General features: G+C 38.5%; 1 protein-coding gene across 1 annotated transcript; it reads right to left on the bottom strand.

The window, feature by feature from the left end:
* Window positions 1-1,804: 1,804 nt before the first annotated feature.
* On the bottom strand, window positions 1,805-16,624 carry TMOD3 (tropomodulin 3 (ubiquitous)). The gene is made up of 9 exons (XM_009867302.1): window positions 16,443-16,624; window positions 14,976-15,132; window positions 8,510-8,632; window positions 7,813-7,902; window positions 7,178-7,308; window positions 5,886-5,993; window positions 4,276-4,419; window positions 3,794-3,938; window positions 1,805-2,000 (listed from the first exon to the last, which is right to left on the bottom strand). Exons 1-9 carry the CDS (start codon window positions 16,566-16,568, stop codon window positions 1,969-1,971), a joined length of 1,056 nt encoding a protein of 351 aa, XP_009865604.1. The 5' UTR covers window positions 16,569-16,624; the 3' UTR covers window positions 1,805-1,968.
* Between the last annotated feature and the right edge of the window lie 5,415 nt (window positions 16,625-22,039).

Raw genomic sequence — 22,039 nt, 5'->3', positions numbered from 1 at the left:
AGACAAGCACAGCTTTAGGCAACTCAGCACATGACATGCTTTGGCCATGTTTATGCAGCACTGTCTGTAAAAAGACACTTAACTTGTGACTTTACATGTCCTACATAAAGAACTTAGATTTTGAAATATAAAAAGTTCTTCACAATTTGCAAAAGTCAAAACTAAAAGAAGCCCTCTTTGTTATTAGTCAGATGACTTCTAGCTGTTTCAAAGCTGTAACATGTATATAGTCTTTGGTTTCAACAGAATTCCAACTAGCTTTTCGGAGTGCACATTTAGTTGTAATTGCAATAAATGTCTGATTTTGAAATAGGCAAAAAACCACGTTCTTCCACAAGTATAAACCAGTTATATACATCTGCACTGAAGGCACTATAAGTTTAAAGTTCTCTGTACAGTTGCAGTAAAATTCAAAGTCAGCTCCAGAACAAAGCCTCTCTAGAAAGATCCAAAACAAGATTTGCAGCAAATTAAAACATGGGCACAGTGTGAGAAAGTTGCTCTGGTAAATTTTTATCGCATATACAACCTGATGCAAATACTTCAGTTCAGTACGTTTTCTATACAGAAAATGCTCACCCTACTATGATCCTTTGATGAAAATTGTCAGTTGAATTCTCTGTTGCTATAAATACAGCCTAGTAGTCCTTCAGAACATTTTTGTGAGTTTATGATCTCATGACATTGAGCAATCTAGTACAGCAGTCTGAAGACCTACACAAAAAAGCCTCGAGATTTCCATATGATTTCAAGGAAGTCCGCTGTGATTACGTCGAGAAGTTGAAGCGATTCTTGTTGCCCTATTAGTTTGCTTAGATATACAACTTTAAATAATAATTACTATGCCACACAGATTTGCACTGCATATTGGTTAATTTCTGCATAGTGTTTCAACATGAAGACAGAATTAGAATAGAAAAATCCTTTCTTAAAGCTTGATTGCTTCATTAAAAAAAAAGATAGATTTTATATGAAGTACTAATAGCTTAATGCAACAGCTTGAATAAAGGGATTTTTCCATTTGCCGGCAACTTAGAACAGTGGTTTTACAGTTAAGGCTGCTTTTCCTGTACAGAATTATGCAGAATTTAAAAAAAGAAAAATGCATGTCCACTACTTCTAGAGAAACTGATACTTATGAACATAGACAAAGATTTTTAAACAAAGAATATAAAGTAATGCTGATGAATGCATGAAATCAGTCTAAAAACATATCCAGTTTAGATAAAGAGCAGGGTATATTTTTTTGACTTTTTGAAAAAGACTTTAAAGATCTAGGTGTAATAGGAAAAAACACTTTTCTGTGTGTTTTTTTTGCAAGGCTTCCACTTTTTTATTAGTCACTCAAATCTCTTGGGAGCAGTCCTCAGCCAATTTTTTTTTTGATTTAGAGGGACGTGTTTAACCTTAATCACAGTATCAAGAACTAATAAAAAATAAAGTACAATTACATGCAAGATAGCTGTGAAATACTTCAGTGCATATGAACAAGGCTAAACAGCTCTACACAATGAGTACAACTGTTGTGTGAAGAATCCCTTATCACTAATGCATTGTTTTCAAGAATATATGCACCCCTCCATGTAAATAAGCACCCCCAGATTTTCTAACACATTTCAATTGGGTCATTATCTGCACAGTGATCTTGAATGTCCCATTCTTTGACTAAAGACAATTATACCACTGATTCACAATTATATTTTTAGTAGAAAGAACAGCTGAAGTCCTGAAATACAAAAAAAGTTCTTAAAAAAAATATCAAGAACTATTGTACAGAGACTGGTGCAGTTACTGTGTCTCAATCTGAAAAACATGATGCATACCAGCAGGTTATTAATACAGCTTTGCTTTTTAAGGAATGGGGTTTCCAGTCTTTTCCCTTCTAACCCAGGTAAATGTAGTCCAAGACTGCCAAAGCGTGCCTTGACGACCCTTGAAATCTCCACATAGTTTTGATAACAAGATCTTCTAGTTGTCACCTTCAACCCTTCTCTTGCGAACTGTAATGAGAGGGAAAAAAAGTTTTACTACTTTTCATATTTCTACAACATCAAAAGTTACTTTGTCGCATAGAGTTTCACATAGTACAACTTAAGGTAATTAACATCTAGTATTATCCATCACTTCAAGCTTATGCATTAGCAGTACTTATTGGGTTACTCATTAACAGCTTCAAATATTTCCGAGAGGAGACTTGTGGGAAACATTAATCATTTTATGTTTGGTGAGCAGATTTAGCCAATACTCTTTGTTTATGTTGCAGTTTTCTAGTGGTGGAGAATTAAGTTTACATGGTGTTAAAACGAAACAGTACAAGAGTTTCATAGTGTGTCCAATATGATTTCTCAACTTTGCAAGTAAAAAAAAATCCATTCAATAGTCTAAAACATTTTATTTATTAATGGAAAGATATTCAATTGTCAGAAAATGCACGAGCAACAAACGCTTGTGAGTAAAATCATTGAAAGCTCACATGCTGTTTAGACTTAAGAACAGGCAAGATCCACTGAATGACTGGAGTTTTGCTCAATATTCGCAGTATTTTTAATTGGTATTTTCTTTTTCTGTGCAGACATAACACATGAAGCTGAGGGTCCTCAAAATTATAGGGCATCTCTCAATTTGTTTTAAAAAGCCAAGAAAGCACTTATATGTAAAAGTGAGTCTATTCTCAAATCCACTGATTGGAAAATTATATGATTTTACAGATATTTGCAATTTGAGCTGATCTTCAGATCAAAGTAGAATAGGAAAAGCTATTTTTCTCCCCCTCCACTTTCCTGTCTCAAAAATGCTTTAGATGCAGTCTATAGAAACAAATCAGAACAAAATCATACAAGAATTTTACTCTTTACAAAGTCAATGTATGGCTCACTTTGAGAGTAACCCATAGACTCATCTCCATTTGAATCCAAATCGTTTCCATCAGTGGCAGAAGTTACGCATACCGGCTTTCACCGAAGAGTTTCCAACCTTAGACTTCTCCAATCATGCAGGTAGAAGCAACATGTATACAGTTGCAGACAAAGAAAAGGAAAGTAGTACGCCACAGTGTAAACAAGGAAGAAAGAAGATAATAGAGTTTTTTTTTAGTAGAAACCTACAAGGACAGAAATATGAGGGACTTTGAACATCTAAGTTTTCAGTGCTCAATACCCAACTGGGTATTCAGAGTGACTTGTCTTGGTAGCTTCAGGGCTGCAGAGATGAAAAGGTATTTGCAGGAACTTTTACTTGCATACTCCAGACTAAGAAAGCAAAGAAAAAAGGTAAGATATCAGTAGAAACATAGATTTCCAACACTAAGATGAGAACTAGTGAAAAGAGAAAACTTGAAAGTAGGGAGACATCTGAAGGGTTACAATGAATGTTTTGAGAAACATTTATGCAGTGTCTCGAGTGTCCTTCTCTCTCTGTGCTCTATTCTGTTACTCCACCCTGCCTACTGCACTATTACTTTCAAGTGCTGCTTTTAAAAGAAACAATGAATCCTATTTGAATAAAACTGACCAATTAAAACCATCATTTTCCCTCCCTTTGCCCCAGCTTGTGGAATTTGAATGTTCTTCTAGACTATGCTAAAAAGCCTCAACTCATACACCTGAACACACTGCAACAAAATAGAAGAACACCAAGCAGCAACAGAAGAGTAGGAGTAAAGCACAGGAGAAATCTGAAATGGATCTACTTGCATTTTGCTACCCTGGTTATGTCAACAGAAAAAACAGGCACCTTCAAAACCTGTGCCACATTCCCATTCTTTTAGCAGTCACTCTCTACTGACAGGTCTTACCCAAATCATTATTTTTCGTGATAGCTGCAGCTGCTCTGGCTCGAGGTCCCTGTTGTGTGAAATGGTATCCAAATTTGAGGATCTTGGTGTTTTCTTCAAGCATTTTGGCAATTTCTACTTCTGCAACTGTGCCCAGCTGCTGCCTCTGTTAAAATAAAAGGTATAAAAGACAACAGAGCTTATGTGTATTCACCCTAAAGGTAATCTGAATACTTTCATCACATTAGCCAATAAACACTTAGCTTCACTTTGATTAATCTGAATGGCAGAAGGTCATAAAATTCATCTGTGCACTTCAAAGTATAAAAAGCACAGAAGTGATCCAGCTTCAACTGGATGTTTCTGAGAATCTTAAGGACAATCATTCAGGGAGTTAAGATATTTAAAAGTAATTTGGAAAGCTTATCACAAGCTGCCCTCTAAAAATACTCAGTCAGCTCAGACAGACTGATTTTAATAAATAGTATGACTACCTCACTTACCTGATTATCAATTTTGATCTCTGTCAACGTTTCATTGTCTTTCAGTGCATCAACCAGTGCCAAAATTCCAACGCCAGTGATGAAGTTCGATTCTATGTTTAAACTTTTTAATTTTGTGTTTACTCTCAGCATATCTGCAAGAGCCTTTGAATACAAGAAAGCATTATTAAACTTTTGAATTTTGCCACAGTACATGATTAAGATGGTGATAACCATTTCCACTAACAAGTTCAAAAGGAGAGCAAGTTCACAGACGCATTTGTGAAAACATGAGTTTTCACAAATTACTTGAAACTGAAGTAAGTCTTCAACAAGGCATTATCTACACTCCCTTTTTAATAGTATTTAGTCGAGAAAGCCTGTCAGAAAGGCCTGTCTTTCTCTTGTTACAAACTAAAAAGCTACACAGAATATAAATTGTCTGAAATTAGCATACTGGACCAATTCCACTTTGTAACCCCTCACAGCATGCAATGAGTAATGCAAGGTGCTAAGTGAAGGCCAAAGAAAGGGCGTTAGTCAACTAAAAGGAGAATTATATATGGTTAATTTGTAAACAAGAGATCTCATTTTCAAAATGCTTGCATATGCAGATTTGGTAGGAAGAGTAAAATTCAAAGCCCTAAGCACAGTACCAGCACGTAGCTAAAAGCACTCTTGTGGAAATGGTATGTACCTGACCTTATTTTGGGGAAAATAAGAAAACAATAATAGGTAACTGCTGAGGTTTACTGTCATAAAAATTGTAACTTTTTGAGTCACAATGCAAAAAAAACAAACACAACAAAACCATGCCCAAGAAAACAAGCCTTTACAAACTTTTATTACATATGTTTTGGTTCAACTGAAAGGAATTTTTTAATGGACCCCCCAAAAAAAGCTTTCAAATGTTCATTTGTCCCTTTAAGGGAGACCTTCAAACTAGTCTTATTTCTAATCTGAAATTAAAACACAGGCAAAGGATTGTCCTGGCCAAACAGTTAGAGCTATTTTCTGCCCTCTTTATTTGCCATTAAATAAGCTACTGCTTTTGATTCAACATAGAAAAAACAGCCAGATGATAAAATATGTATGTTTCATTTCTGTCAAACTAGATACCTTGATTCCTATTGTGCTTTATACGCCAAGTCCTTAAGCCAACTTTTGGTAGCAAGGAAATTAGAGAAACAGGCATTTTACAACTTTCTTCCATTAAACCTAGCTATTTGGAAAAGATTATGAGCTTTTTCAGTTCTCAAATGTGCTTCTTTTGAAGTTAATTTTGAATATGCTATTGGCTCATGGAATGAACACCAGGAACTAAAAAAATTAACAAAGAAATAAAAACAGAAGGGAGACTAGCAGAATGAAAAATCAGGAGGAAGGAACTGGAAAAAAAGAGTTCTCATGTCTCATATATTCGATGCATTGTGGCACATTAGTCCATTGGTAATCATTTACCAACATTGGTACCACAAAGGATGATTAAAGAAAACATACTTCACAGTGCAACAGAATTTAATCATTTTCATCCTTAAATATCTCAACAAGATTCAATTCAATCCCTGCCCTTGTTTTTCCATCTTATCTTCCCCTGCACCTCACTTTAGCATGTTAGCAGGAGTACTTACAACAGCAACAGGGTCATTGCTTCGGGTGGCTGCAAGGCTAAAATTCTTCACATGCGTGTTGGTTTCTAAGGCTTTTGCAAATTCTTTCAGCGTTGGAATTGGTATGTTCTTGAATTAAAAATAGCATGTCACTCTCTTGAGATACACAAGTTTATCCCCTTCCCCCAACTTCTTCCATTACCTTATTCTCTTTACAGCAAAACATCCAATAATAACATTAGCTATCACTGGTTTCCAGCAGTCCCACAGTAAAGGCTACATATAAGATACAATGGCTGTTAGAGTCACCAATTCTATAGAGCAAAGTCTTCTTTACTGCATTGATGCTGTTGCCACAGTGTTAATATTTAGCTGACTTGGGACTGTTACTGAGCAAAATTTACATGAACTGAACATCCTGCTAACAATCAATGCCAAATGAACCTCTCAAATATAAAAAGATTTAGAACTTCAGACTGGTGAAACCATTAGCATTTCACCCTTCGTGTTCTATTAGGAATACTTCCAGAATTCACCAGTTTATAATTTGATTTTTACAGTATAGTGGCAACCAAGTTTAAAAGGAATAATTTTAGATAATTAATTAGGGTAACAAATTTCTCAGTTTAGAATACCAGAAAGTTTGTTCTGTTGCCTTTTTAGGCATTTAGTTTGGCTAGCATTTCTCCACTGGACAATATTCATGAACCAGGTATTTTATTATCTTCCGTCCATAAGGGCAACAAATAGCCTCGGCTGCGAGGGAGGCTGGAGCTAGCAGCCTGCCACAGCTGTCTGCGCTGTAAGTCAGGAGCACTATAGTTCTGACTTCTTTCACTCAAATATACCAAAGTTTTAGTCATGTTTACAAATACAACTGTTATGCTTCGGAGCAGAAGCTGCCCTAATCGCCAACAGCTCTTTTGTACAAGAATCAGACGGATGTCAGGCACAAATATCACTCTGTTTGCAATAGCAGGAACCAAGAGCACATTGCTTCATCAAGGACAAAGGATTCAAAGAAGTAGTTAACTCCACAGTGGTGAGCTGCTGGAACTGTTGCCAACTTGGCAGCAACAGAAATCTCGGCTGGCAGTAAGAAAATCTAAAACTTTTTAAATACACATTTGGCAAAAGAAACCAAGATGGCTTATTGGTTTAGCTCCAGGTTTCTAAGATTACACACACTGCAACATTTAGCAGAAAGGCTACTGTACTTGAAGTAAGCCTATCATGCTCTTTTACAGAGTTTTGTAGCTTAAAGCCTCTTCTGAGAAAAAGCAGCACATTTATTATGCACTTCAGGTAATTACCTTAATGTTATTTAGATTAACTTCAACAAGTCGAGAATCATCATCTTTAATTCTCTGCAATGTCTCCTCCACATTTGTGGGATTTGGTGGTTCATCAAAAACAGGCAACATTTTTTCACCTTTTACTATATCTGAAAAGGAAGACATTTAATTGTAATCAAATGACACATCCATTCACTGTGAACAAATGATGCACATACTAAATACTTACTGTATTTAAAGGTAATTTCCTCAGTCTTTACCTCTCCCCTACCAAAAAAGTATGCCATCCTCTCCTGACCATATTTTCATAACGTTAAAACTCTTTTTCAAAGGTCCTCACAGCCTTACTGCTTTTCTTGACCATCACATTTTGTTAGAAAGCATGTAAGAGTTGAATTATAAACACAAACATGAAACCTAAAAACCAACACACACAAATGTATGTTTATGCTTACTTTTATCCCCTAGATGTAACTTAACTGCAGAACAGATTTTAGTGTACATATATTTTCATTCCACTCTTCCCAGAACTCAGTTAGCCATGTTAGACATGAACACAGTCTAAAGAATGCTAGTGCAACAGAAAACAGTTAATGCTACACTAACTGTGTGCAGCACAAAGACACGTGTGCAGCTCTTGTGTATACACTTACTTGAGAAGCTGTCTTTGTCAATCCCATTTCTGCTTCCTACTACATCACAGAATTGATTGTTTGTTATCAAGTTGGACATTCCCAGTATAGCTGTAAAAAAAAAAAAAGAAAAAGCAAAAAACTCAGTTTTACTGTTCCTCACTAATTTAGCTCAAATAGAGTTCCTTTAAATAATAAAAATTGATGTTTGTAAAACACCCAGCTATCAGTACAATAAGCCGATCAATCTCTTACTGATTTAAAAGTAGAAAAAAATAAATCATTAATTCTAGACTTTTTAGTCAGCTTTCACATCTTAGACTTGACCTCACCAGGCTCAAGCATTAAAGTTAAAAATGCAATTCAGTCACAAAATCCTTGACTGAAGCTTTAGGGATACAGGCACATAGCAACACATTATTATGCTCAAGAAGAAGCACTAGTACACAACAAAAGCCAGCCAGTCTGAGGAATGGACTTAAAGATTTTCAGTTTGAAAATCAGATATGCAGGCCAAAATAGTCTACCTTCCTATAAATTGCTACCAATCAACAAAGTTAATACGCTACGAGCAGACTAGCATATAACATGATCTGGTTTCTATCACAACTGCAGCTTCCTACAGTCACATTTCAGGTAGCAAATACACTACCACATCGATTATAAATCTTTCTTGTCTAAAAACATACCAGCCCATTCACACTTTAAGAAAACTAACCTGCAAGGTCATCTAATTCTGTGTCTGTGGCACTGGTCAATGCTTCCTCCAGCTCTGGATCAAGAGAGAATTTTTCTTCTGTGTAGGACTGTACAGGCTTTTGTTTGGGGATAAATACTTTCCCTGAAGTAAAGAGAAATGAGAAGTCTGATGTTACTCTGCATGACATAGGTACTTTAGAACCTTCTGTCCTTAAGGAATACACATTACATGTAGTAAATCTTGAGCCAAACATCAGGGACAACACAAAGGAATGAGGTTTATTCTGTTTGTTCTTGAAAGTCAGAGATGAGGAAAGACCATAAGCAGGAATATAAAATTGCTGCTTCCAAGTTTCTCAGGAGCCTGTACCATGACTCCAATTTCACTTGTTTCTCCCAAGGATTAAATACTAAAATATAAGCCTCCATTACACATTTTAAACAACCTAGAAAGTACCTGTATGGAAAATAGAGTACCACTAGAGAATGACAACTGTTTATCTTCAGCTAAAAAGTTAGAGTAAGAAATCAGAATACGAGACAGTTACTCTGAGAACAGCTCAGATCTGAGCGACTGAGAATTGGCCTTTCAGAGCAAAGCAGTGTACCTGGGTAAGAACCCAGGAGAGGTAAGGGGCGCTTGTTCATAACAAATCAGCATGGTAATAAAAGCTCCAGTACTGCAAGAGTGAACTGATGCATTGGATAGCAGTAATTCACAACCAGAAAACTGCAACTCTAACCCTTTTTTTTTTTTTTCAAACTTCCCACGTTGCCTGAGCTATCAGCAGACAGAGCTGTTGGAAAGGGGTTCCAGCTTCCTTTAGTTTTTTCCCAAGGTAGGAATCGGTATTGATAATTTCCCTATGAATTCTCAGAGCTAATTTGGGAACCCACACTCTTCCATACTCATAGCTAAAAAACATTTTCACACATAAATCACCCTAGCTCATCTCAGCTACATGATGAAAATCCACCACGCAACAGAATCAGACCAGCTGGGCAAAAGCCAGAAGTTCAAGATTATTTTTCTTTGTCGTTGTACTGCATACAAGTGTATCTTGTTACATGTTTGGACTAAGACTAAATTTAGCATTTTTAAATACCTACCAGTGACAAGAAGCTTTATAGGGATGTTTCAGTTTTATTTCTGGGAAATTCCAAAGCAGCAGGATTTTGGTTTCACCACTTCTGGGAAGCAATGCCTGAAGTCAGTTCCTGTGTCCCACAACAGACACAGGCGTAACAAAACCCATCCACCTGGTCTCTCTTTCTCTCTGATTTCCCATCCTAGATTACAGTAGTTTGTGGTTCACTTTCTTTTTAAAGGAACTTAATGCATTACCACTAGCACGGATTTCTAAGAATTGTATCAGGTTCTTCTCTGACAACACAGTCTGATGACCAAGATCTGTTGCTAGCAACACAGTATTTTTGTTCCTGGGTTGCTATCTCTTTGGAAAGTTGTATAAATGTTCATTATCCATATTTAGAAGCAGAAAACACATCTCCTTACATAACTGTACTGACTACAGCAGCTGAAAGCAGCTGACATGCATTATCACCCATGCCTCAGGTTTGATGGACGGTGCAAAATAAACTATGTTTGTGGTGATTCGAAGACAACCTTCATAAACTGAAGGCTTAGGTAGTAAATGTTTAACGTTATTTTGACATAATTGATACAATACATTTCTACTTCTGTTTTATTTTACCAGCACCATCTACTGGGGAGAGATTACCTTTCAACTTAAATTGTTATTTTCAGAAGAGATATGAGAATATCTAGCAAGGTTTTCATTAACCCAGGAAACACTCTGAACAGCATACACACAATCTAAAGCCTTTCATTAACTATGTTTGTGTTGCCTTCCCTCAGTAATACGCACTAGTAAGAAAAGTAAGGACTTCAGAGTACAAGGAAGAAGAGAAGTGTGATTTGAGCACCTGAGCTTCCGTTCACATCATCCTACTCACAGCATCCGTGCAGCAGGCAGTGAGCAGAAGGAAACAGACCTCAATTAAAAGCAACCACCTAGAAATGTATTTCAACCTAGATCATCCTTATAATCTGGTCTATCACACAGCAGTCACAAACAAAGAACTACTGTTCCTGATGTTACTTGGAGTAAATTTAAGAAAAATTCTTAGGTTGGGAACTTCTGGTTCTAAGCATTTGCCTCCTAAAAGTAAGACTAAATTTATCCACGTGTGCTTGACTCTTAAGATAACCTAAAGAGAGAGAAGTATACTCCATTTTTATTAAAGCAAAAATGTTAAAAGCCACTCCTCCCCTCAACAAGTCCTCACGACAGCCAACTCCAGTCACATGAACTGGGTCAGAAGCAGCTTTGTTATAAAACAGGTCACACCCTTCTGTATATAATTTCTCATTCACTGGCTTCATCTCATCCTTGCCCAGAGTTCAGAGGTTTACAATGCACATATGAAAGCAGGTCCTTCCCCACTCCCCACTTCTAGTAACAAATTTACTTCAAAAAAATGTAAGTCCCCTGTGTCTCTGTGGCCAATGCTCTAACTCAAGGGCTGCTGCCAAGCAAGTTTGGCAATTCCCTCCCCCTCCTTACTAAAAAAAAACCAACCTAAACCCAACAAAAATCACCCCAAAACTACACGTGTGCAGCCCATGAGATGAATAGCTTTCTCAGGCCTCAGGTGGATCATTTCCAAACAGCAGGGATTTGATGACATGAAGGAACGTGACATCCTCCTTTTCAGCCAGCAAGGATACTGCAAATATTAAGCAACACAACGTGAAGAGGCAAATTTCAGAGATCATGTAATTTCTGTAATAATTATATATTTGGGTCTTCTATGCCTTTAGCTAACATGTTAAATGATGCACATCCCAGGATTAATTCACAGGCTTTCTCTGCTACAGAATGAACTTTCAGTTCCAAGTTCCACACAACTGTACTGCTTAAAAGGTAGAAATATTGGATGATGCCTGCTGAAGTGCCCTCAACGTTTCATACACAGACTCACAGTTTCTAAGGTGGGACTGAAAATCTTCAGGTCTGTTCAGTGTGGCCATGCACTGCATATTGCTGGCACTATTCTTACATACCCCATAGTCCTACCCCTGTGCCAGTAGCCAGGGAGCAGCCACGACCTGGACATCAGATGAAAGTCTAAAATCCATTTTGCAGTGGTCTGCAGAAAAGGAATCAAGTGTCACCCATGGACAACTGAATACGAGCTTGTCTCATTAATGACTTCATGAAGAAGAGTGAACAACATTTGATATATTCCTTACATCTTATGTTCCTTAAAGTTTCCTCAATCAAAAAATTGATATAATTCACAATTACCAATTCTTGCCACATGACAGGCTCAGGTTCATCAATTCACTTGTAAGCTGAATTAAAAAAACGTATTAAATTCTACTTACAAGTGACTTCCTCAATGTCCTATTGTAAAAACAGCGCTATTATTTGTTATCTGATTACAGAGCATATAGCAGTGAGTTAGAAAACTGTTTTAAATTAAAGCTGGAGTATCACATGTTGTTATATTCTAGTGGTCTTGTATGAAGAGCATCAATTCAACGAGCTGTTTCTCCAAAGCTCTTACATGATATTACCTTCATTTTACAACATATAACACTTCCTTTAAAGACCAGGAATTGAAAGGCAAACAGAGGACACAGCATCTCAAATCCTGCTGCAAGAGAAGCAAATGTTGATCTAGAGCAGTAACTAAGCAAGGCAGCAACAGAAGAGCTCTAGCCAGGCGACTACAGTTTCAGCTTAACAATATTTTCTGGGTGATAAGAGCAGGGAAAAAACCAAACTGGAAACACTAAAGCTGTAGTTACCTGAAATGCAAATCTACGCAGAACAAATACACCCCGGGAGGAACACAGAGGGCAAGTTGGAAGAGAAAGCCACAATTAGGAAGAGTGCAAAGGCTAGAAATGCAAAGCTTGCATAGCTTGCCAGTGCCTTGCACTATACAGCACAAAGTACATCACTGGTGTTAGATATGGTTTAATTTCAGATTCAACAATTCTCATCTTATGCTGTTTCAGGAGAAGTGAGGAGCACTGATCAGCCTTGGTCAGATGTGTGGAACACACACGAGGGCAACAGGCTCCAGTGTGAAACCTCACTTCACTGTTTAGATGAGACCCTTCTCCTTGCAGTACGCCTTGTAAAATCTTTACGACACGCTGACGTATAGACTGAGACAAAGACAGTTTTGTTGAAATTATTACCACATTGCTCTCATGAATCTCTTAACAACGGCTTGCTGTACAGTTCAACACTTAATTGGAACAGAATGTGACTTAAGTCATCAAATCGTATTTAAAAACAAAATATGTTTTTAAGGAATTGCCATACTGAAGAGTTGTTCCCATATTTTTAGTTTTAATGCAAGTAAGCTACATTTAATTTCTCATAGCATTTTCTCTTCCTCTATGGTACTAAAAAAAATGGTAGGAAAAAAATATTAAATAGCAACTTTTTTTTTTTAAGAGATACCAGCTTTGTTAGTAAAATTTCCTGTATGACATTATTGCAACATCCAGACAAACTGCTCTTTAGCAATACTTTATTTTATAAAGGAAATGACATTTGATCTTTCTTAACCAAGATCTGCATTACAGCTGGACCCTTTGGTTTTCTACGTGATTCTTAGAGATTTTATCTACCAAAACAAATAGTTTTGCCATGTGTACATATATACAAGCTTAAAGAACCTCCTATGTGAATGAAGCACTAGGACTCAGTAGAAAAAGAAGTACTAACTAGATCACACCCTACATGGCCAGCCTCACGTCCTGAAGGAGCAGCGCACACGCTGGCCGGGCTGCAAGGGCTTCCCCAAGCCAGTTGCGAGGCCTGAACATGCTTGAACTCCACCTCGTTAAGCCATTAGGCTGTCCCCAACGAACAGCAGCAAACGTGAGGCGAGAAGCAGAACAGGGGAGGAAGCAGCAGCACACCTCACAGCCACACAGGAGATCAAGCGGGACTTGTGAGCTGCGGAGGTACCCAAGGGGCACCACTGCAGTAGGTACCTTGGGCTGCCTGCTGCTTTCAAGATGTTGCATTAGCCTTAACCCAGCTACTCCTATAGATTGAGTCAGCAAACCTCTGTTTTCCTGTCAGCAAAGGAGTGTCACAGTTATCTCTCAATAAAAGCGGCATTAAACTACACAAAAAAGGCAAAGCACAGTGTATTAAGGAAGTGCTACATCATATACAGGGCAGCACATTTTATAAAGTCACAATTCCACTACTCCTCAAGGAAAATAAAAGGTGAGACCAAGATTGTTAAGTAAAAACTGTCTGGTACAGGCAGAGAAAATGCAAATGCCTGCAACAAAGTTTTCACCAATATATACCACAGTCACAATCATATACACAAACTCAGTAGACGAATGAAGACTCAAGTCTGAAATAAGCCAGTGAATTAAGTAGAACTAAAGGGTTTCACAGCCTTAAGAAGAGAGGAGCCTGCTCACCTTGGGCAGCTGGAATACAACTCACCAAACGATCTACTGAAGTCTTACTGCAGCAGATCTGCCCAGCCGCTGGGGAAGGTGCAGACACCAGGATTACCAAGTAATACACAAACACTGCAGTGACAGCTGAAAGCCTCCTCCTGCGCGTATGTGCCCAGCACAGGATTGGGAGTTTCTGTCCCTACCTACAGTGCTTAGTAAGGCATAACATATCTGGGAACTCTGGTTTTGGCGGGGGGAGGGAAACTAAAAAAAAATAAATCAAAAAATCTATTCTTAAGAATATTTAAGTTGCACATCCTTTTTTAATTTTCTCCTGAAAAGGAAAATGCTTCCCATCAAGTCAATCAGAAGGCTAGAACCAAAACAGGTTTTAATGTGTCCGTCCACTCATTGGGTCAATGTTTCTGTGTTTTTTAAAGCACAAGCCACTGCCAGATTTCAAAGTTTCTTGCAAAGTTAACTATGTAATTAGTTAAAAATAACTATGCAATGTCATTAAAACTCCCAGGATACTAGAAAGACAACAGACTGCACACACCACTTGTCTGCCCTCCTCAGCCTAAAATGTCTTTGAACATAATTATTGAGTATCTACCATATCATTCTATTGCTCTTTTTTTAAAATTTAATGCAGTATTACAAATTTTACTGTCTGTACTCAGCACCAAAGGGCATAATCCGCAGGCATTTATTATTATTGACACAAATCAGACGTAGCTCTTGCACTGAGGATACCATCCTCATCAGAGCTTTGCAATCTTTGATAAAATCTTTTGAGTCTTATTTCCTTCCTGTGCTACATGCAAACAGCCCCAGCATCACAGAATGCCTCAACAGGAAGTATCCCGCCTCTGCACAGTAGCACTCGTTCGGGAACGTCGCAAATTAAAAAGCACCAGAGCTGCGAGTACTTCAGTAAACTTTGGTTCACAGCAGTTCTGGCTAGTCCACTTCAGGGATTTCATAATCGCGCCGGAAAGGGTGGCGTTACCTTTCTTTTCTCTTGTAAAAGGCACATAGTCTTCCCTGTCTTTGTGCTCAAGAGCCTGCTTCTCTAAATAGGCAAGGAGACGTTCCCTGTCGAAGGGACCTGAAGCCTTTTTAGCAGTCTGGTCTTTCTGCCGGAAGCCTGCAGGCAGAAGCGCGTTCTGCAAAACAAAATGGAGCAAGTAAGTACAGCTCAGAAAGACTCACTGAGCACCTGTTTACTTTCATTTCCCTCGTCACTCTCCCCAAGGTTCAAATCTGATACATCACCCTTTTAAGGCATCTTTGATCCCTTGCCAACTTCCTTTTTGGTGGCAGAGGATGACATTAGGTAATTATTCTTTAGATACCAAGAATATAATTAAAAATAGAGTACACTGCACTATGAATAGGACTGAAGCAATTCTTTAAGTACAACAGCTCCCAGCACTAGACTTGCTAGTTCCTTTGCATTTTTTTAGATAAATGAGTAATAGTAAATAAAACGCAGCTATTTACAGTTTAGACATTCAGCAAGAGACTGCTTCCTCCATCACTTACATCTATGTTTTTCCAGATCTTTAAGACAACTGCCTACATTATCATCCAGTATTTAACACAGAGTATTTCTGCTTTTGAGCCGATACAAGGTGGAGTGTTTTTTTTGCTATCATCAACATGCCAAAGAAGAAAAAAGAGGCTACTAGTGTGGAAAGACTAGAATATATAGAAATTCAACTGTCATAGAAGACAGACAATCACTTCTGCCAGTTCTCTTTTTTAAAAATCTCTGTAAAGTCAAAGCCAATAAAAATATCAAGAATATCTTGCAGTGCAACAAAATAGGTGATCAGAATATTCTTGTGATCCATGAACATTAAGATTTAATTTAATCCTGGTACTCTTAAAGCAAGAACAGAGAATCAGGAGGTGAAAACACATTAGCTGAAGCATCAGTAGAGGACATAGCTCTTTACAACAGAAAGCTAAAACATTCCTTATTCAATACCCTATGCTGATATAATGATTTCAGGAGCTGAGCCATTATTTGCCTCCTCTTTGCAATGTCAGCACAAGGACAGGAATAAATACAGGCCACCAGATAGAGGACTAGGAATCTTTAGAAGTTACCATCTTCCCTCCCCATCTGTAGAAGCAACAAAATAAAAATGCATGCAAAAGCTAAACATGCCTTTCTATAAACTTTCTTTTCAAGAGCATTACTAAGAGCAATTTTTATTTATAAATGTATCTCAGAAAGCGCCCCCTGAGAATCCCTTCTTCCATCTTCCTCTACTGCAGTTGCATTCACATTGCAAACAGTTGAAACATTTTATATACACACATATATCTGTACATAAGATCATTGACAGACTAGGAAAAAGCTCTGTCCACAAGTATATTGTACAAGTAAAAAAAAAAAAGTATTAATTTATTTCAGACTAGTTTCTGATCAAATGAAAAAATAAATCTTCTCTTGGCTAACACCTACCTCAGGGTCAAGATCATCTAAAACAGTTTCCAGTTGTTTCAGTTCTTCTTCCGAAAGTTTGCCAAGTATTTCATCCTCATCGAGGTCTTTGTACTTGTCCAAGTCCTTTCGAAATGGGAGCGTCATGACTTGGTCAGTAGCAAGTCACTCAAACACTTCAAAACTCAAGTCTTATTCTTAACGAGTCCTATGAAAAAAGTTTAAAAAAGAAATAACCATAGTTAAGGTAAATATCCCAACTGGAGCCTTCACATTTCTGAAAGGAAAGTTTTTCATCCAGTATTCACATTCATCAGACAAAGAGCACTTGGAGCCTGTCTACACTTTGCTTCTTCAACAACAAGAATCTCATCCTGCCACGCCATTTTCCAGCACTAACTAAGCTATATATATATATATACATACACACACACACATGTCTATCTATCTATAAATACATATCTTCAGATGAATGACAGTTTCCTTGATGAGAACTCCAAGGCCATAATTCCCACAAAGCAGGGCAGGTTGCAGGGTAAAAGGAAGGAGACACCAACCATACCTAGGATTTATGAGTCGAGCTTTACACTCCCGGTTTTCAGATACTGCAGTCAAGAGTTAAGATGCTTTACGCTTCTTGCTGCTGCTCTCGAGCGCAGTAAAGAACTTCACTGCAAACAAGCTCAATGGTTATTACTGACTCATATCCCTGTGTATTACCTACAGAGAGAACAAAGGAAGTTTGCCTCAGAGTTAATTACAGTACTACCATTGAAGCAACATTCTGTTCTGTCTGAGGAAAATTAAAATACCTTGATGAAAGGCTTAGGGAATACAGCTCCTAAGTAGCAGCACTCCAGTCAATCCTACTAGCCCCCCTCCCAAAAATAATTAAAAATACAGAACAGATTGCATAACTGCTGACTAAATATTATACTTTAAGAAAGCTGGGATCCTTCAGAAGATGTACAGTCTTTGTAGCACTTCTCATGGACAAGGAGAGAACAGGGAACTTGTTCACTAATAGTCACAACTTCTTAACATTTGGAAACTTGGAAAAACAAGTTAATCACAGTGTTGAAGGAGACAACTTGGTTTCATTTTTCCATAAGCTGTTCTGGAATTCTCCTTTTGTTCAGCCAAATTCTTTCTTCAAGCTGAGCACACACACAGAAAGGTAACATGAATGACTTTGGGAGCAAGAGTGTCCATAATGTATTTGGGGTGCCTCCCTACCACCTTTCTTGGCTCTATAGCAATATTCAGCACTGATCAGACACACAGCAAATGTTATTTGTTCTGAAATAATCCGCATTCCATTTCAGATGCTCACACCACATAGACTGCATTCCTTCAAACCTGCACTTACATGGTACTTCGAAACCAGATCCATTTCAAGTTATTGTCTCTTAAATAAAAGGAAAAGAGGGCTGTATATACATACTATATCATGGAATCCTCCTTACAGAATCCTGCTTACTTCACCCTACTTGTTCACATCAAGAAAGGTCTTCCTGGCTGTCACAGTTATACAGGGTGATATTTTAATTCAGAGACACTGAACAGCTATGAGCACATAAAGGCTCATGCATGCCATTTAGTCAAGTTCACCCATAAAGTAAACCTGATTTTAACAATTCCCTTTGGAAGAATGGTAAATTTTCAGTACCTACCAACATGTACACCTGAAAAAGGAATATATTTATAGCTATTTTCAGGATGTCTGCTTTTGAAAAAAATTACTGTTATATAAACACTAGAGCTTACTTGTAAACTGCAGTTGGTATTGATAGGACACAATTCCGAAGCTGAACTATCAACTTTGGTAAAGTTCTCTTGAATGTAACAAAACCAGGAAGAATTCCCAATTCCATGATAAATTATCCACAAGAACAGTGTCCGGCTTCCTCTGAACTAAAATCAGCCATGTTGGAAGAGCCTGGAACTTCTGCAAGAGGCAGCAGAGCTGAGAATGTCGAATGGAATCACAGAAGTGCCTAGTTACGGCTGCAGAAGATGCAGAGGGCAGCACACGTATGTTTTTCAAAGTCGTGTTCCAACGTAACTAAAGGAGCGTCTCTATGGTCTCATGTCCTACATCCTCCAGTATTCGTTTCTCCAGGTGCCTAACAGCTGCAGGACAATTAGCTGATCGCTACAGCAGATGCCACACAATCTGCATGCAAACTTCTCATTCCTACAGCCTTAATGGTTTGCCCTTCCTTACAGTTTAAGCCATTACACACTATCATAACAGGAAAACATTTCCTGCAGCTGATTACACAGCATTGTTTGTGACCAGGCTGCACTGTCTGAATCCTGCAACAACACGCTGCTCTTTACCACATTTCTCCATGGCCATTAGCATTAAAATATTAAAAGCTGTAGTTTTAACAGGTAATTATAAGGAGCAGAATAGTTAGCATAATGTAGAATAATGCTGCCCTTACTCTGTCAGAGAGGAGTACTGCATAACCAGACATTACCTTTACGTAGGCTATATTTCCTCTCCATGAGTTGCTGTAAAATCCCATCGCCCAGAATTAATTACCTTTTATTTACCGCACTGGTATGCTTTACATTGGAAGACTACTTATCCTTTATAATACATTAGTTAATGTTCGAGTCATAACCCTTAGCCTCACTTGTTTCTATAGTATAATCAGAGTAACCATTTCAAATCCTGATCTACAATGTTCAAACATGGATAAAAAGTGAAAAATAAAGCAGGAGACAAAAAGCACACTATTTCTGTAATGAAGTCTTGACTTTAGCAAGAAGAAGGGAATCACACACGGCCTGGCAAACTTAAATTTAAAGAGTTTTGTACATTATTTTCTAATACCTGTCAATCAAAAGTGTTTTTTAAAATACAAAAGCATAACTAATCTGAAATATCTTTAAGAAGTTACAATGGTAGCACTGATTAGCATGCCTGTACTACACAGAGATTGCTTGGTAACAACTTGCAAAAACACTCCCTACAATAGAAAGGACAGCAGGTATGATACTCATATACAACGGCTAAAAATCGTGTTTTAAAACATGGTGCCAGGAATTCTCATTGCCTAAAAAGGGCATGAAGGTTAGCTGAAGCCCTAATCTAATCAAACAAGCCCTTTCACCTCCCATTAAACATATTTGGTTCTCTTTGCTTTCCAGCACTCACTGTAGCAGTGTGGCATAGACAAAGATACATGCAAAATAAATTACAAGTTTTTAGAAGGTGAAATTATTTAGACTGTGAATATTTGTGGCATATCTTGGCGCAAAATCATAGGCAAAACTGTAACCATCGATTTTGGCTTTGCAAATACTTTGCACTTCTTCATGAGTGGAGCTAGTTTTCTTCTCAGTATCCTTCTTAGCTTTGCCAGGAAAACACTACACACATGAAAAGCCAAAAGGGCTAATATTCTTTTTTAGATACGTAACTATAAGGGAAAGTTAAGTTCTCCACTCTAGCAACTTCATAGTCACATGAGAAACACTTAGGGAAATGGAAACAAAGCCATCACTTCCAAACAATCAAATTTCAATTCTCTGCTTGTGAAGCAGAAGTTGAGAAATTAGAAATTAAGATACTCCGGTGGACACCACAGAGACAAAAATCTTGCCATTATTCTTTCACCTAAGAAATCAATGAATAACTAAAGAAATTAGGAGAAAGTTGAATTTGGTTTAGGCCACTATATAAAATTACCTGAATCATCCCCTGAAAGACCGTCAAGCAACCTTCATATACCTCTAAGTTAAAATATTTTTGGTTTCGCCTCTCTGAAAGCATGTTTTTAAAACCCAAACTATTCTGAAAAATGGCTAGCTTCCAATTTTCTTTCAAAAGCTCACCCCCCTGAAATTTCTGTTATACTTAAGAACACAATTTCTCGGGACCCTAAGAGAAGGAACTCTTTAGAAATATCTGGCCCACAGGAAACGACAGTCTTGTTCAAGTCCACTGTAAATGGTTTCCGTAACTTGGATTTTAAAATAGAAGTGACATCATGAAAAACAAACCGAGCCGGTTTTGGCCAGCATGTTCACTGAGTTCACTTTAATCTAATTTGTTCCTTCAGAGCCTCCTTCCACCCAGCCTCTGGGTGAACCCGACCCAGAGCAGGGAGGTCTGGAGCAGGGGGGTCGCAGGGCCGCTGCTGTTCCTGCACCAGTCAGGGCCCCAAACTGTCCCAGCTGCTTGAAGGAGCCTAATCTGAGCATTTCCCCAGGGAACCCCCACAACGGCAACTATTTTATTTTCCAGTGCACAAGATTATGCGGAACTGTTTACAAAGAATGTGCTGCACTTGAAAGAGCTACCTTTATTTAACCAAACCTTGGAAAAAAAATAGTAAACATAAATATTACCATAAACCCAGCAGGTTCCTTAGGATGTTTTTGTAATGCCTCACAACTCTGCCGAACAGCCCAATGCTGTTTCTCTTAGCAGAAAGCTCTGAAAACCCCACCTGAGCCTTCCAAATCCCCAGCCTGGAGTGGGGTACACAAACCAGGTTCTCCCGCCAGGGAACCAGCAGACATTCCCTAGCCCAAAGCTTCGGGAGCCAGCAGGTGGCAGCTCATCTTTGCCTACACTTTTGGTCTTGGTAAACTTGTGTTTTCTAGGCAGTAAGAAATAGCTATTCTGGGTTATTTTTCTAAAAAGGCAAGCCCAAGGCTTCATTTTGTTCAAAGAAACAATTCACTAAGCTTTACACACAGCAAACTGAGCTTCCCCGGCTTCATGCTTGTCCATACAGTGACCCTGGTGGCAGACAGCTACTGCACAATAACTACACCAACCACGAAGATTCCTCCATGATGAAGGAAATCAGAAAACACCTGTATTTCCAGCTCCCGCCAGCTCCACCTCTGTATCGGAGGGCACCCAGAAACAAAGCCCACTTTGCTTTTTCATATGTCCTGTATGCCGTTACACAGGACACAGCTATCTCGCAGGCAGGGTGCTCTGAGTGATGGCTAAGCTGACAAATTGGTGTGGTCCCATAAAAACTTACTCCTGTGGGCCCATTCTTGAAGATCAGTCACTCATGTTGCAGGGCTGCATGGACGCATCCATCCAGCCCAGGCAATAGCAGAGATAACAGAGCCAGGAGCCCCAAAGCATGCGTTGGGCAAGCTCCATGGGGCACAGAAGCAGCAGCCTTGGCAGCATGGGAGGTGGCATTTCAGCTCACCCATCTCCACAACATTTCCAGGTGCACTCATCCAACTAGCTGCAGGGCAGGTGTTATGATCATAAATAAGTATAAGGCTGGGATGAGCTAGAAATCCCAAGTACCACAGGAACTGCCTGCCCTGAGAAGCTCCAGCTGTCCATTCCCTCTCCCAACACACACAAGCAGCACCACCACGCTGGCAGGTACTGACCAGCCAGGATGAGGGATGCTCTTTCAGACACCACCAAGATTTTCTTCAGCAGAGATGTGCTGCCCATGGACACTGAGACACAGCATCTCCTTCTGGAGGACCTACCTACAGGTATTTCAGTCAAAAGAAGGTTTATAAAACACTCACCTGTGCATCCCTTACAGAAAAGTGGCGAAACTTACAAGCCTCGCATGACACAGAAGAAATTTACTTTATTCTCATTAGGTTAT

Source organism: Apaloderma vittatum, unplaced genomic scaffold (genome assembly GCF_000703405.1).
Source record: "Apaloderma vittatum isolate BGI_N311 unplaced genomic scaffold, ASM70340v1 scaffold36413, whole genome shotgun sequence".
Lineage (NCBI taxonomy): Eukaryota > Metazoa > Chordata > Aves > Trogoniformes > Trogonidae > Apaloderma > Apaloderma vittatum.
The sequence above is the reverse complement of the archived record's forward strand: the minus strand, read 5'-3'. Positions and strand labels throughout refer to the sequence as shown.